The 15,187-nt window shown below is 56.3% G+C and overlaps 1 protein-coding gene and 1 long non-coding RNA gene across 2 annotated transcripts in view; both read right to left on the bottom strand.

Moving 5' to 3' along the window:
- Positions 1 to 4,387, bottom strand: part of LOC108448883 — a 9,189-nt gene extending 4,802 nt beyond the window's left edge. The window contains exon 1 of the long non-coding RNA XR_001864955.1: positions 4,377 to 4,387. This is a non-coding gene — a long non-coding RNA (uncharacterized LOC108448883). The remainder of the gene's footprint in view (positions 1 to 4,376) is intronic.
- Positions 4,388 to 6,187: 1,800 nt separating this feature from the next.
- Positions 6,188 to 15,187, bottom strand: part of FDXR (ferredoxin reductase) — a gene marked incomplete at its 5' end in the record, with an annotated part of 9,372 nt that continues 372 nt past the window's right edge. The window contains 10 exons of the mRNA XM_008640650.2: positions 6,188 to 7,581; positions 8,256 to 8,429; positions 8,832 to 9,003; positions 9,311 to 9,504; positions 10,125 to 10,209; positions 10,422 to 10,529; positions 11,770 to 11,871; positions 12,382 to 12,495; positions 13,017 to 13,139; positions 14,308 to 14,403. Of these exons, the coding sequence (XP_008638872.1) occupies positions 7,451 to 7,581; positions 8,256 to 8,429; positions 8,832 to 9,003; positions 9,311 to 9,504; positions 10,125 to 10,209; positions 10,422 to 10,529; positions 11,770 to 11,871; positions 12,382 to 12,495; positions 13,017 to 13,139; positions 14,308 to 14,403 (1,299 nt within the window). The remainder of the gene's footprint in view (positions 7,582 to 8,255; positions 8,430 to 8,831; positions 9,004 to 9,310; positions 9,505 to 10,124; positions 10,210 to 10,421; positions 10,530 to 11,769; positions 11,872 to 12,381; positions 12,496 to 13,016; positions 13,140 to 14,307; positions 14,404 to 15,187) is intronic.

Here is a 15,187-nt window from a genome sequence, read left to right as displayed (position 1 = left end):
GTATCTTCCATCCCTTTGGTGACTGAAGTGGTGGGCACTGGCCAGCTGCCCACCCTGGTGCCCCCCAGCCGGTGCAGGATAGCCTCAGGGTCCCCATCGGTCACAGGGAGGGGGGTGACTGAACAAAGCCCCCGCAGGCAGCAGCATCCTCCAGCTGTCGCCAGGGCCAGTATTAAAGCGTCAGCTGATCCCGGAGCACTGGTTTAGAGCAAGCCAGACTGGGGGACGGGAGGGGGGGGAGAAAAGGGGGGAGATACAGTAAAGGAAGGGGGGAGACAGGCAGGGGCCCTGCTGGGGCTCCCTTGTCCCTGGGTCGTGCCCACTCTGCCCCAAAACGAGCCACTGTCTGCGGGCAAAGGGACTACGGCTCTGGCAGGACCTGGCAGGAGTTAGAGCCCAACTCAGACCACACTGTGGGGGGCAGATTCTCCCAAACCTCCTCATGTCCCGGCTCAGAGCCACCAAAACACTGGGCATCACCCCGAGAGCAGCTGCCCTCTCAACAGAGCCCAGGCACTGCGCTTCTGCCTTCCCCAGGGACAGACGCCTGGCTCCGGGACAGGGTCACCCAAGTGGGCGGTTGGGTGTCTGCCACCCAGACTGGCACTGCAGCCACCTGCAACAGCATCCTTGTCTCTGCTGGGCTTGGAGAGGCCGTTTCCAGAGAGGTTTCAACTTGCCTAAAAACCTTCTGTCTGTCCTCAGCCATGAGCTGCCTGATGCAGGACCTCCACACACACTCCTAGTCCCTGAGACAGCCTGGCCACCTTCTGCCCAGGTGCTGTGGGTGCCTTCAGGGCACCCCGGGGATGGAAGAGGTGCCAAAAAAAATTGAAGAGAAAAATGCACCTAAGGCTACATTTTAATCCCTGTAAAGCAGCACCCGCTCTCTCTGCAGGAGAGCTCAGCCAAATCTCTGAGGCTGCTGCAGTGTGGGGGCTTGGGGCAATGGGGGATGCAGGATCTATCCGGTCCTGGATCCCTGCTGGCCGTGTCCTGCTCCCCCAGCATCAGGCTGCCCACGTCTGCTTGATTCTGGCAGCATTGTCCCTCTCTTGCCCTGAGAGACCTGTAGGCAACAGGTCCTCAATGCCTCAAATTCTTCTCCTAGGACTACAAAAGGGCCGATCTTGGGTTTAACATTGAAGGAGGCAGCGGCTGCATTTAACCCTTTCTGTTGCCTTCATGATCCAGTGTGACAGGGCCTGGGGGATCAGCTTCCCAGGGATCTGGTTCCTTGGGGCTGGCATAGAAGCACTGAGCTGTTCCCACACATTTATTGCTTCTCCAGCAGCTCAGGGTCTTCATCTATCTCTCCCAGAAGTGGCTGCTCCCTGGACTGGATCCCTCAGAGGGTCTTGGCTCACAAATATTTCCCAGCAGAGCTTCCAGGTGGATTGAGGGGGGCAACAGCAACCCCACACCTGGGATAATACCCAGCTCCACCATCACATCCATGACTCCCCAGCATCCCCATCCCATGGGACATTTGATCCCCATCTGAGCCCAATCCCCACATGTGAGACAGAGACAACCCCAAGTCTGGTGCACAACTGGGCACAGCTGGAAGGTGTCTGCAGTGGGGACAAGCAGTGGAGGGCAAGGACTGGTGGTGACACTCATTCCAGGCCCCCCAGCCACATCTCCTCTCCACTGGGTCCAGTGGCTCACAGTGAGCAGCTGCACCGAGAGCCCAACTCCAGGTTTGCAGCTTTCCTGGCCAAGTCCTTCAGTGTCTTAAAAAACAAAAACCCCCAACATTTTTTTTTTGGGAAAATGCAGTGAATTCCCAAATCCAACCTGCTGCTGGGTTTGGGCCACCAGACACGATGCAGCCTGTGGGGGCTGTTCTGCATCATCAAAATAATTCATTTGTGCATTTAAACACCTAAAGTCCTTTTTATATTTTTTTAAAAGTGCCCTGATGGCTACAAAAGTCCAGGTTGAAACACAAGCACCAATAGCATCCCAAGATGAAGCCCACAACCCCAGGAAATGCAACTGCACTTTTCCTCTTGCTTCCCCAGCCCCTTGGTGCCACTCTCTCAGGGGATGCTGTGCCCTCTTTGCCCAGCTTTCTGGGCTGGGTGGCGACAGCACGGGCACAAGGTGCCTGTCTCCACCTTCGTCCTCCCTCCCACTGCTGTGGTAGTGCCCCAGTGTGTGACCCTCGGCATCCCAGCTTGTCCCTTAACCACGGCACAGTCTCAGCAAAAGGGAGCTCAGCCAGCTTCTCCACTGCCTCGTTACCTTTCCCTGGCATCTCCTCTTGCAGGAGGCTCTGTAAGCAGGTTGATAAATGCAAGGCACTGTGCTCCGACAGCTCCTGGTGTGCAGCCACCTCCTGCAGGGAAGAGCTCGCTGGCAGCCGGGCCAGGGGAGCAAGAGGAATGTGGAAGGGTCGTGTTGGGACCCTGACGTTTGTCCAGCTTTGCACTGGCCCATCCAGGCCAACACCAGAGTCAGAGAAGTGCCCTGGGCTCCATGCAGGCTCCTCAGAACCCACGGCAACCCCACTGGCATCCCACATCCTAAACTGGGGAAAAGCCCCACAGCCTGGCCCAGCCCCCTCCATTCTGGTTCCCCCAGAACTCCAGCCTGGCAGAGCCTCTGGGAGCCCCCACCTCCAGCATAAACCTGCACCCCAGACCCTACTCAAAGCATCCACCCCAGGGCACATCCCCAGCCACGAGAGCAACACACCAAGGCTTTGGTCTCTCCAGCTCTGTGGGGCAAACCCCAGCATCACCCTCCTGTTCCTAGGAGAAAGTCAGCCTAAGGTTTCTAACCCATGTGCATCCTAAACCAGGACTTGGGGAAGGACCTGCGTCTGTGCACTGCCAGCACAAAGCCAGAGCTGTCCCTGGAAAGGCAGGGTGGCATCTGGGTGACACAGCCCTCTTGGGCTGTCCCCACAGGCATCTGCATCCCACTAATGGCATCTGACATCAGATGCCCACAGGTCCCTCTGCCAGAGCTGAGTCTTGCTGGTGACACTTGTGACACATGAGATTTGGCCATGGACCTACACCCATTCCCTGCCCTGCGCTTGTCCCGGTCCTGCATCCATCCCAATCCTTCCTGTTGGCTGCCAACCTCCCCTTCCCAAGAAGTCTGGCCGAAAATTAAGAAGATCTGAGCCAAGCGGCTCCTATCCCTGGACCCACCTGACCCTGTCCTGCTGGGTCTCACTTAAGAAGTAAACATAGGTGTAGACCACCTTCTTCCACCCTGTGCCACCTTGAGCTGACAGGACCACCCCTCCTTCCCCACCTCCCCTATCTGCTCCATCCCCTAGAGAATTCAGGGCTTCAGTGTTTAAATAATCACACAGAGCTGGCCAGTGTCTTGGATCCCCAGCAGCCATAAAAACAATCAAGGCAGAGAGTGGAGCAAGGAGAAAGGTGGGACAGAAGTCACGAGGATGGTGCTGTGCACGGTGCATGTCTGGCACGGATCTGGTGCAGCTCCGATCTGGCACAGCTCTGCTCTGCTGCCACCATGTCCTACCCTCACAGTAATTAAGGGAGCAAAAATAAACAGGGATGGTTTCATCCCTGCAGGGATAATTCCTCCCCCTGGGGTGTTGTGTGCCTGCAGGGCTGCCCCAGAGGTTGGGGATAAGGCAGACAAAGCTGCTGGAAATGGAAATTTCCCAGGAAGGGAGGAAATCGCTTCCTTCTGGGGCGTAACCAGCCATCACCCGCCAACAACTTTATTTGCCTCTGTCGTATCCCTAAATAACTCCTGGAAACAGCTGCTTGGAAACATCTCCTACACCTCTGCTCCTCTCTTGACCTTGGGAAATGGGCTCATGCAGTCCCAATTTCCAAAGTAATTCATCCCAAGCAGAGGGAAAACATCTGGGCTTACAGCACCTCTACCCGACCCTGCACAACCCTTCAACCACAAGCAGGACTTTGGCGAGTGCAGAATCCTGGCAAGGCTGGATCTGTAAGACTGAGAGTGGAAACCATGAGCCTCTGGTGGGTCTGGAGTCAAGGACATGATTGGGGTCCTCTGGGAGAAGGGATGATGATGTCCCTGGCGTGAAGTGGCTTCCTGGGCACAGTGGGGTTGGTATCCCGCTCAAACGACCCCGGAGCTTGGTATGCCAACATGTTCTCCACCCCTGCCCAGGGCTGGGGATGGATCTGGAGGAGAAAAGAACATGAGGGATGTGCCCGGGAGAGCAAGCAGCGAGGGTGGGTTGAGGCAGGGGCCGGTGCTGTGCTCAGCCAAGGCGCTGAAGTCAGCACTCTCCGGAGCCATCTGTTCCCGGCGAGGCCCCGGCGCAGACGGACTCGCCCGGGCTCCCGGCAGCGGGTGCCGCAATTCGGTGATTCACGCGGCGAGGGGCCGGCGTAGAGCCGGACACCGCCTCTGCACCACGCCAGCTCCGGGGATGGGGCTGGGAAATCGTGTATTAGCCACGTTGGGGAAAAGCCTTTTCAACCATTTTTCTGGTCGCGTGAGCTGGCTTTTAAAGAGCAACACACCACCTCAGTGCCAGGCCAGAGATCCAACTCAAGCTGGTTCTTCCCTTATTCCAGAGCGCAGGAAACCTCCTGCTTCGTGGGCTCTAAATACTCGTTGGAAAAGGCCAACTTCAGCAGGCAGTCAACTAGCAAAGCCAGTGAGAGATCTGCACTTGTCTTCTGGGAGTGATTGGAAAACGCAGCATCAACAGGAGCTTCTGGGATGTGTCAGACTGGGATGTGCTACTCCAAGGCAGGAGCCCACGGGCAACGAAGAGCTTGCCTGGACAGTCTTTCAGACAGGGAAACTGAGGCACGGCAGTGCAAAGCAGCAAGAAGAAGTTGCAAAGACCCCAACGAAACCATGGCATCAGCCCACAGTGTGACAAGCTGTGCCCCACAGCCAGCCCGGAGAAGCACACAGACAGCAAGGAGAGCACGGAGCAGGGAGCCATGTCCTGCTCATCCAGGCTATCGCTCACCAGATGCTGACCTCCAGCAGCTTTGTGCAGCCTCATTAAAGCTAAGCTGAGCCATAACTCATCCGAGCGGGGCAATCCACATGCAGAGCTGGCAGCGAAGACTTTCAGGCCTCTTTCCAACAGCAGACGGGTGTCAGTCACAGCATCGCCTTCCCAGCTCCTCACCTGCGTCAGAAAATTGCCTTGGAGCTGCTCCTCTGGCAGCTCGGGAGAGCGGAGGGCGAGGGGACGGCTGCCCAGCGAGGCTGCCCTCTCTCACCTCCGCGGTGGGGACACACCTGGAGCAAACACAAGGTTATTCATGCCTAAAAGCAGAACCCGAATGCGAGCGGGAGCCTGCGAGAGCCCCCCAGGCTGCCCGGAGCCCCGGCGGGCAGCAGGAGCGCTGAGACCCCCCCGGCCCGGGGGTGCCAGGACCCCCCCCTGCCCTCCCTGCCCCTCCGCTCCCCGGTACGGCCTCCCAGCGCCATCTAACGACACGGCGGCCGGGGACAGGGACCTTCCCTTCCCGGTGCTGGATGCATCCCGCTGCCCCCAGGAGGATGGAGAGCAGGGAGCGCGATGGGGAGGCTGGAAAAACCGGGACACGGGGCTGGGGCTTGGGAGCGTAGGCGGCAGAGGAAGGGGAGCTGGAGGTGTTGAATAAGAATTTACACGATTGTAACCATCCTCCCTCTGCCCATGAGGCTCAGTCCCCTCTCCTTCACTGACCTTCATCATCCCATGGTTTTCCCACAGACCAGCATTAACCCCAGGGCCTTGGCCAAGTTCAGAGTTGAGCAAGGTCACTGAGCTCAGCAAGGACAGACACTCCCATTAATCTGTTATCACAGCCCAAAAACCACCCTGAAGCATCCTCAGCTTGGGAACAGCCATGTGCCGGGCTCAGCGCGAGCACGGTGGCCTTTACCAAGGCTACAAAAGCACCCTGGCATCAACATTCAAGGCGATGTGGAAGAAAACCCTGGGGAGGAGCCGTCTTCTCTCTTCCCAAAACCTTCAGATTTGATGCAGCCACAACAACCCCTTTGCCATCACATTCCTGGCTGGGCTGTCAACCTGAACTGCTGCTCCCCATGATAGGTGCAGCCCCCCTCGCCTCCACACCCCCCTTGCCAAAGCTCTGAATCACCTCAGAAACCAGCACTGATGTAATCTCCTGCTCAAGAGTTCAGCATTAGGACTGCATCAGCCGCGAGACGTAAGGAGAGCCACATCACACAAGCAGCTGTTCCACAAAAGCTTTATTGCACGTTTGAGTACGAATTCCCATTATCACATTTCCTGAGTTTCTTAATGAGCTTGCAAATGAGATTTAAATAGGGAGAAGTCAGAGATCTCCCTTCCTTGAGTCGAGACAGAGATGAGGTGGGAGAACAGTGCCCTGTGGGCAAGTCCTCTGCCGTGAGGTGGGTTTACCCTCTGCCTCCATCACAGAGCCACTGCCACCGTCACCATTTCCACAGGCCAGGGAGGAGGGGTTGCAATCCTGCAGTGCTCTGGCGGGGAGCACGGGGGGGTCAGGGAGAGCCAGGGAAGGGGCCCCGCTGACGCTGCCCCTGCGCCACGGATAAAGAAGAGATTACAGCTCACGGCTTGTAATCTGGCTTAAAACCTGACACCGTCACTGTAGGCAATCTGGGCTAAGAGAAGCATTTAATAAGCTTCAAAACACACAGGCCAGAAAAATAACCTCACCAGTGAAAGGAGACAAAGAGCTCAAGGCACTGCTTGCACCAGTCAGCACTGGCAGGTACTGATGGACACAGGACCCCTCCTGATCCGGAACAAAGCAATTACATGCTTGTTATCCCAACCTACCCCATAAGACAGAACCCAGGATTTAACTGTGGGAAGCAGAAAGCAAATTAATGCCCTTTTCTGCCTGTGTAGAGCTCACAAGTGGAGAGCACCCGGAGCTGCCTTGCCTTGGGATGTTGCAGGAGCTGCAGCACTTAGAGGCTGCTCCGAGGTTAAGGCAGTGGCAGACAAAGAAGCCAGACTCAAGTAGCAGGTCTGTTTTGGCTTCCCTGGAATGGTTTATTTAAAAATACAATTATTAAAAGATGCCTGCTCTGGCACAAATGACAAGGCAACAAAGCCATTTGGCTGGTGGCTAAAGGGGAGGCAGCAAGACACAGGGAAGCTTCTCCATGCGACTTGCCACGGGAAAATGGCTGGCCAGGAGTCCCCCAGGTGCACACACACCTCCCCTCACCTGCAGTACATGATTCATTAATGCTCCAAGGACACGACAAGAATCACCCCCAGGAATGGCAGCTGGCTGCAGGGATGTGGGGCCAGCCAGCAGCCTCAGGTCTTGAGATTTTGGGAACCCAGAGTTCATCATTACCAGAGAGGCCTCAGTGTCACACACCCCTCTGGAGCCACCACCAGCCCCAGGCACAAGCCCTGGGCTCCCAGGCTCTGCTCATGACCCACTGGTGTTGCCCCAGGATGGAGCAGTGCCACGTTCCCACCACTGCTGCCTTAGTGGCCGATGATCCGCAGCATCTCCGCGGGATCCACGATCTTCTCCCGGGGTTTGCCAGCAGCTTTGCCTCTTGCCACCTCAGCAGCATCAATCTTCTCCCAGTCCGAGAAGGAAACAGGACGGACCCCTGGGGTGAGAGACAGGAGAGAGAACTTAACCAGGTGAGAACAAGTTCAGCCTCACCTCCCCGTTGGCAGGGCCCTGATGTGGCAGCAGAGCTGCCCTTTTCCGACACGGTGTCAGAGCTCAGCCTCGCAAAGGAGAAATAATTTCTAACGCCACAAGGAAAGGGATGGCAGGTTCCAGTCGGCTCGGATCAGTCAGACCTTTGTGAGCCGTAACAACTGCAAGCACAAACCACCTCAGGGGACAAAATGCTTCCAGCTCACTGTTAAACCTCAGATAGTTTAAGAGGCAAAACACACACACACTTTAATTGAATGTCTTTAAACACGGCTACAAGAAATTACTCTCCTGGGCATTTTAATCTTTCCCCTAACTTGCTTGGAAGGATTACTAGGAAAACCACTCAAGAGCAATAGCTCACTGTCTCGGCAGCTGACAGTGACATTTTACCCAAGGTCTGTGCTGCTTTTAATGGCCCTTCCCAGAAAGTGGTCATTAACCTTAGCAATGACACAGATATTTGAGAAAATTCAAGTCCTGTTCTCCCTGGGTTTTGGAACATCGAAACAGCAGCAAAATCCATTCCCATGGTTCAGACTCTGCTCCCTCACAGATCCAGGAGGAGTCTGGCTGCATTGAACCCTCCTGCTGGCTGCTACCAAGCCTTGCACTGACCTCGGCTGCGCAGGATGCTCTCCACGACCCCAAAGCCTTCTCTGGAGGGGGATATATCCAGCACACCTCGCTGGAGATCCTCCAGCACAGACTGGGCAGTGTCAAAGCTGTCGTTCATGGTGGTGATGATCACGCCCGTGGGTCCTCTCTTCACCCACCCGCTGCAGTACAGACCTGCAGGGGCACATGGAGCAGCCAGGCTGGGGTCAGCACATGCCCTCAGACCCTTCTGGCTGCAAGTCCTTGCCCTGCTCCCCACCTTGGTGGTGTGAACAGACCCTTAGACAGTGCTGTGGCAGGAATCTGTGTGCCTGCAGATCAGCACTAAGCAGCTGCGTGGGCTGTGTCACTTCAGTTAACAGCATCCAGTAAAACCCCCCTGTGTTAAACCAGACAACCCTAAAAAGAGATGGAGAGTGGCCAGCTCTTAACCCCTGATGGAGGCAGCATTTCCCCAGCTTCCACCCTCTAAGGTGTGCAATATCCATCCCCTTGGTGAATGAACTTCCCACCCCAAAGCCCCCAACCCACCCGCTGTGCTCAGCATGTCCCATGCAAATCCCTGTGGATACAGACCTGGGACACCCTCCACTCTGCCCGAGCTGTTGGGGATGACCCCATGCTGGCTGTCAAAGGGCACAGCCGGGTCCCGTGGCAGGCTCCGGTAGCCGATGCTGCTGAGCACCAGCCCACACTCCAGCTCCTCCACATCTCCAGTGGGAATGGCTTTGGCAGAGTCACCCGAGCCCTGAGAGAGGGAGGAAAAGGCTGCTGACCACCCCGGTCACCACTGCAGAGCAGCAGCGCCCTCCAGTCCCCTTTGGCATCTTTGACCCCTGGGTATTTGCTAAAAGCAGCATCAGGGAAGGAGCTCCCTGTGGAAAAACTCCTGGTGGTACCAGAAGCTCTTGTTGGTACCAGATCCCCTGAGAGCCTGCCAGAGGCCACTCCAGCCACACAGGGAACACAGAGCTGTCCTTGGAGAGATTCCCAAGGGATGCAACAGTGTTCTGCTCCATCCCAGCTTCCCAGGGCCACACCAGCCCCCCTGGTACCTCCAGGCGGGTCAGGGCCATGCGGACGCCCCTCGCCCTCCTCCCATCAGCACTGGGCAGAACTTCCTGGGGGCTGCGCTGGAACTTCAGCCCCCACACCCGAGGGGCTGCTGCCCCTTCCTCCACCTCCACTGGCTTATCCAGGGCTGTTTTGATCATCAGCTCAGTCAGTCGCTTCCTGGGCCTGGGAGCATCTAGGAAAAGAGAGAAATCGTCACAACAGGAATCAGCAAAAGCCCCTCGGGACACAGCACGGGGCCAAGGCCGCGTCAGGGCAGTGTCAGTATGTGAGTCTGTCATGTTGGTGGGAGTCTGACACCTTTGAGATGACAAACTGCAAGGCAAAGTGACCAGGGGACCTCCTGAGGCTTGAGGCCAGTGGGACACACAAATCAAAGTCTGCAATTTCCTGTCTTGCTGGTGCTTGGAGGCAGCAGCCTGTGGAGAAGAGCAGGTCTCTGGACACCCTTGAACTCAGTGTTTTCTTTTTAGGTTTACAGGAAACTCTTAAATCAACAGCCTTGGGATCTCCCCTGCAAGGTTCCCTCAGCCCTCCTGAGTCTCCTGCCCTCATCACTCAGGTTGTAAGCACTGAGTGGCTGCACAAACAGAGATACACAATGTTCCCTTGTCTTGGTGCCTCCTGGCACTCTGAGGACGTGACACACCATGGTCACTGAGCCTGCACGAGCCAGGCATTAAGCAGAGGACAAGAGATTCTCTGATGTGCACTCTGAGCACCTCCAGATCGCTCCTGGATGCTCGCCTGCCAAGGTGATTCCCTGTCTGGAGGAGCATGGCACACTTCCCTCACCTTTAACAGCATTTTCGAGGCCTGTGAAGTCGGCAGGGTCCAGGACAGCTCTGGCACCAGGCAGGTTTATCATCTCCCGCAGCTCCTGGGAATTGTGGGCAGGAAAATGTTACCTCCAGCAGAGAGGACATCCAACAGCCCCAGAGCCCCTCCCTCAGCAGTCCAGGCTAGGAGCCAGGAAATGGGTGCAGGAAGGAAGATGCCTGGGATCCACACTCACCCTCAAACCACCTCTCCCCACCAGAGACGAGCAGTTTGGGGCTCAACTTTGGGAAACAGCAGCACCTCCAGCCTCACCTTGATGGTGAAAGCGACTTGGAGAGGTCCCCTCCTCCCAACCAGCCAGACACGCTTCACCTTGCTGCAGGCAAGAGCTGCCAGGGAGCTGTCAGTGATGTCTGTCTTCTGCAAAACAGAGACAGCAGAGTGGGACGAGGGCAGATCTGGAGGGAGCTGGGGGGAAGGCACAGCCTCTGAAGGTGAAAAATCAGCAGAAAAGCTGGCTGTGCATGCAGAGAGCCCGGAGAGGACAGGAAACAAGTCATCTCCCTTTGCACAGAGCTATTTGCACAGCTGGTCCCTCATCACTGAATGTTCCTTCTGAGGCCATAATGCACCAGAGGTAACGAGCCAGCACTCCCTGACTGCCTTGGGGGATCCACCCAGCAGGTTCACCTTGGGGCTAACAGAGCAAAGCCCTCCAGTGAGCTCCATTCTGAGGTGCCTGCAGATGCTGTTAGGTGACTTCCCAGCTCAGGATATACAGGCTCTGCCTGAAACCAGCTGCAACCCACAGCTCAAATCACCACCTGCCTGCCCCAGGCAGCTCCAGCACAAGCACGGCCAGGCCTCAACCTGGCACTGGCACCTCACAGAAATCCTGTGCTCTGTTTCAGTCATGTGTGTTTATCTAGATTGCACGATCTTTTCCAGAGAAAACAAGATGGGAGGGACACCAGGTAACCAGGATAAACCATTCCTGCCCACCCTGGCACTCATTCCAGTGCCATGTCTTTTGCAGCACAGCTCCCAGCTGGCTTTAGTCACTGGTTGGCAGAGCCTCCAAGTTTGGGGTTTTTTTTAAAAATTAATTTAGATATTAATACAGGAAGTTGTTGCACAGCTGTAACAAACCTCGTGGCATTTCTCCCAGAGGGAGAGCCTTTGCTGCCAACATCTGGGGCAGCAGCTGGTGCACACCAGCTCCCAGCTGTCTGTAGGGATGAGGTGCCCCAGTCTGCCCAGTGCCACCAGCTGAAACCAGACTGCTGCCCTCAGCTCCAGTAGGAAAAGATAAACCCCAGCAGAAGTTTCCAGTTTGGTGGCAGAAGAGGGAAAGCAGCTCCTCTGTTGCTTCTCATGGGAAAGCAAGGGATGATGCTCGATTTCCAACTTTTTGGATGCCAGAAGAGCAATCCAGAGGGTTCTGCAGCATCACCCAAGGCATGGCCACAGCCTTGGATCACTCCCTACAGACTGTGAATCCATGGGTGCACCCGAGAGGCAGCAGCCTTCCCTGGGGAAAGATCCCAAAGGCAGGGGAGTCTGTCTTTGACCAGGAGACGGGTGGGAGCCAGCAGCCACCCAGCAGGGAGGGAATTTGGGGCCTGGGCTGCCCTCATGGTGCAGAGGACCCATCACTCACCCTGAGGAGCTGCAGTGGAGACAGGAGGATCCGGGCAATGTCCAGTGCCACGTTGCCATGACCCAGAATCAGCGCCGTCTCACAGCTCAGGTCAGGCTTTAGCTGTGGGGAGACCCAGCTGTGACTGAATCCACGTGGCCTCCATGATGTCCAGCCCTTTAGACCCGCTCCTACCCCCCAAATTCCCTTCCACGCTGCTTTGCCTCAGAAAGAGGTGATGCAGATGGGGAAACTCCACACGAGCCTCTTCCCCAAGCAGACACAGCAACAGAGCCGCCCCAGGCACCCCACACGATCCCTCTTCCCAGCTTGCCTGCTCTCCTGGGAGCAGGAGCTGTTTTGGCCAAAAAGCCTCCTCAGGAAGCAGAGCATCACCCCTACAGGTTCCCATCTGGCCCTGCCAAAATGTGCTGCCAACGTGCAGAGCCAGCTAATCCGCTCTCACTGATGTGCAAATTGTTCACATTTCTACCATCTAAGAAGGATTTAACATGGCTCCTGCTAATCTTTTCCAATTGCAGGCCTTTCAGGACTTAATCTGGAGCTGAATGCCTGCATTGGGATGGGAAGAAGGATGGGAGGAAGGGCAGGGAAGCACAGGGCCGTACTCACGTCCCGGTTCTCGGGCAGCCCGTTGTACCAGCCCACGAAGGCTCGGGCTGAGTAAACACCAGGGAGATTCTCCCCTGGGATCCCCAGGACCCGGCTGTCTTCAGCACCATAACTCTGAGGAGGGAGCAGACAGTCAGAGATGTCACCATGTGCAGGGTTGGACACCAAAACACAAATCTCCCCTTCCAGCTGCTGCCAGGGTCGCTGCATGGCTGTGATATCCCATGCCAAGGGCTGGGATACTCAATGGAAGGGCTAAACACAGCCCAAGCAGAGGGGCTTCATCCACCTCATCATCCTGGGCTCCAGAGCCAAATTTGACGTCCTTGGTCCAAGGCAGAGCATGACAAGCTGAGGACTGAGCAGCAAGGACAAATGCATGGCAGGCTGAAATAAGCACTGGCCAGCATAGGGAGAGGCTTCAGAGACCTGCACTCGATGCCAAGCTCCAGCACACTCTCCCCCTGCAAGGACTTCGGACAATCCCCGAGCTGTCCCAAGGCTGGGAAGAGTTTCCCATGATAACAGGGCACCCAGAAACACCTCACCCAAACACTCTTCCCAAGATCCTAGTGGGGAATAACCCTGCAGACCTTTCCCAGGACCCCTGGGGCACCAAGGTGGTGGGTACCCACCAGCACCACGGCGTGGTAGGCCTGCTGCAGCTCCGGCACCATCACGTCCCTCCCCACGGTGACGTTCCCGTAGTAGGCGCAGCGCTCCGAGCGCGCCGTCTGCGTGAAGGTGTTGATCACGTTCTGCAGAGAGCACAGACCTGGAGTTATGTCCCACAGCCAGGGACAAGGCCTACTGCCAGCAGGAGATCCCTGTCCCCATCCCCTCCAGCCTTGAGATGCTTCACCGTCTCATCCCAGTCAAGCTATTCTGAGACTCTTATCTACCAACAGCCAGAGATAACTCACAGGGAAGATAAGCACAGCTGTGACTCTCCACCACCCTTTGTGAAAGAAAAATCCAAGAGGACAAGACCTTACCAGTACATTCAGCCCCTCAAAATAAACCCCTCTGCAGGGGAGAACTTCCCAAAAATGAGGTGTGCAGCCCACCCGACCGCCTCTGTCAGCATCTCATCTCAGCCCTTCCTGAAAGCCTTGAGAGAGGATGCAGGCCAGGATGGCATCCAGACCTTTTTCTGAGTGATCAGGGCTACACAGCAAAACCACCACTCCCACCCCTGCAGCTCCAGATGGACTCAGCCTGGGGACAGGACAGGACAGGACAGATACCACCGTAACAGCTGGGGCAGCATCTGCAGTATGTCCATTCCTCCTCTCTCAGCACAAAGGGATCCAGGCATTTTGGTCTTATGATCTCCAGGGATTAGAGGAAATTGCTGCAAGATATTGCTGTGTCTGGATCTCCTGTGTCCTACCCTTCCAACCTCCTCCACTCCAGCTCAGATACAGCAGATACCCCTGGGTACAACTCACTGCCAGGCAAAGGAAAATGGTCGGGAAATCTTTGGCTTAGCTTTTCCTTGCCCAGGAGAGCACCTACAGCCCAACTCCACGGCCCCCATGAGGAGATCTGTGTGTTCCCAGAATGGGTACTGACTGAGGGGCAAACGGCAGCAGCAATGAGCAGGTGAGATCTTGCTGGTACAAAGTGCCCAGGGACAAAGAAACCCATCCATGCTCCTCGGCCTTGCTCTGGGCCAGGCTGACCAGCACCAGGAACAGCACCTCCCATCACAAGCCCCTGGTTCTGACCCGCTGTCCAGAGCCCTAATACCAGGTGTCCCATGTCACCTGTCCGTGGCATGGACAAGGAGGAGATCTGGACCTCTCTGGTGTGACAGCTCCATGTCACAGAGAGCCTGACACACCAGGAAGGACAGTGACCACCTCAGCTGCACCCACCACTTGTCACCACATTCACAGGCAAGGGCAGGGAGCCAGCACCAACCTTCACCTCAGGGTGGTCTGGGGCCACCCCAAAACGGACGAGCCCGAAGGGAACAGGCAGCTTCTCATAGATGTCCACCAGGGCCCCGCCATGGTGCTGTGGGAGAAGAAAGTCACAGTCAGGGGATGAGGACAGAAAGGTCACAGGAGCCTAGCAACAGTCATCTGCCACTGGGGGAAATGCAGGGCAGGAGGGGGGGGCTGCAGCAAGTGAGAAACAGCCTCGCCCAGAGTTTTCCATGAGCAGGATGATGCTGCACCTGTTACTGCCAGCTCAGACCACAAGGTCTAGCACAGAGTGACCCCCAACCACCATCAAGTCCACCTTGTGGGGCTCCATGTCCCTACCCAGTCCTGAGCTCCTTTTCCACACTAACCTGGTGGGATCCAATACCCGGGGGGCTGATCAGAGAGCCCCCAGGCCAGCTGGGAAGCTCCCAGTGCAGCACCCTGGGTGCTGGGGCCTGCCAGACATCTCCCAGTCCCCAGCAGAGAAGCCCATGCCCTGAGCTGAGTCACCTCAGGGTCAGAGCTGTAGACAGACGTTTGGCTTCAAGGCTTTTGTTATCTTGTATTTTGAGTCAGCCTCTTCCCAAGATTAAGCAGCCCTGAAATTCGTCCCTGAGGCTTAGTAACAGCTATTTTCCAACATATTCCAGAGACAACACAGCACGGTTTAATGATGGGGTTAAGCTACTGTATCTCTGGAGGGTGCCAGCAGCCCAGTTCTGTGTTCAGGTCTCATTTCCCAACAGACCTGACTGCCTGGAGCACTGAAGTTTGCAGACACAAGGTAAAGCACCACCCATGTGCCTTAATTCTGGTGGGGAAGGAGGAGGGAGGAGAGCAGGTCCTACACACCCACTTTTAACACACAGGTA

The sequence above is a fragment of the Corvus brachyrhynchos genome, unplaced genomic scaffold (genome assembly GCF_000691975.1).
Source record: "Corvus brachyrhynchos isolate BGI_N302 unplaced genomic scaffold, ASM69197v1 scaffold148, whole genome shotgun sequence".
In the NCBI taxonomy this organism is placed as follows: Eukaryota; Metazoa; Chordata; class Aves; order Passeriformes; family Corvidae; genus Corvus; species Corvus brachyrhynchos.
The sequence above is the reverse complement of the archived record's forward strand: the minus strand, read 5'-3'. Positions and strand labels throughout refer to the sequence as shown.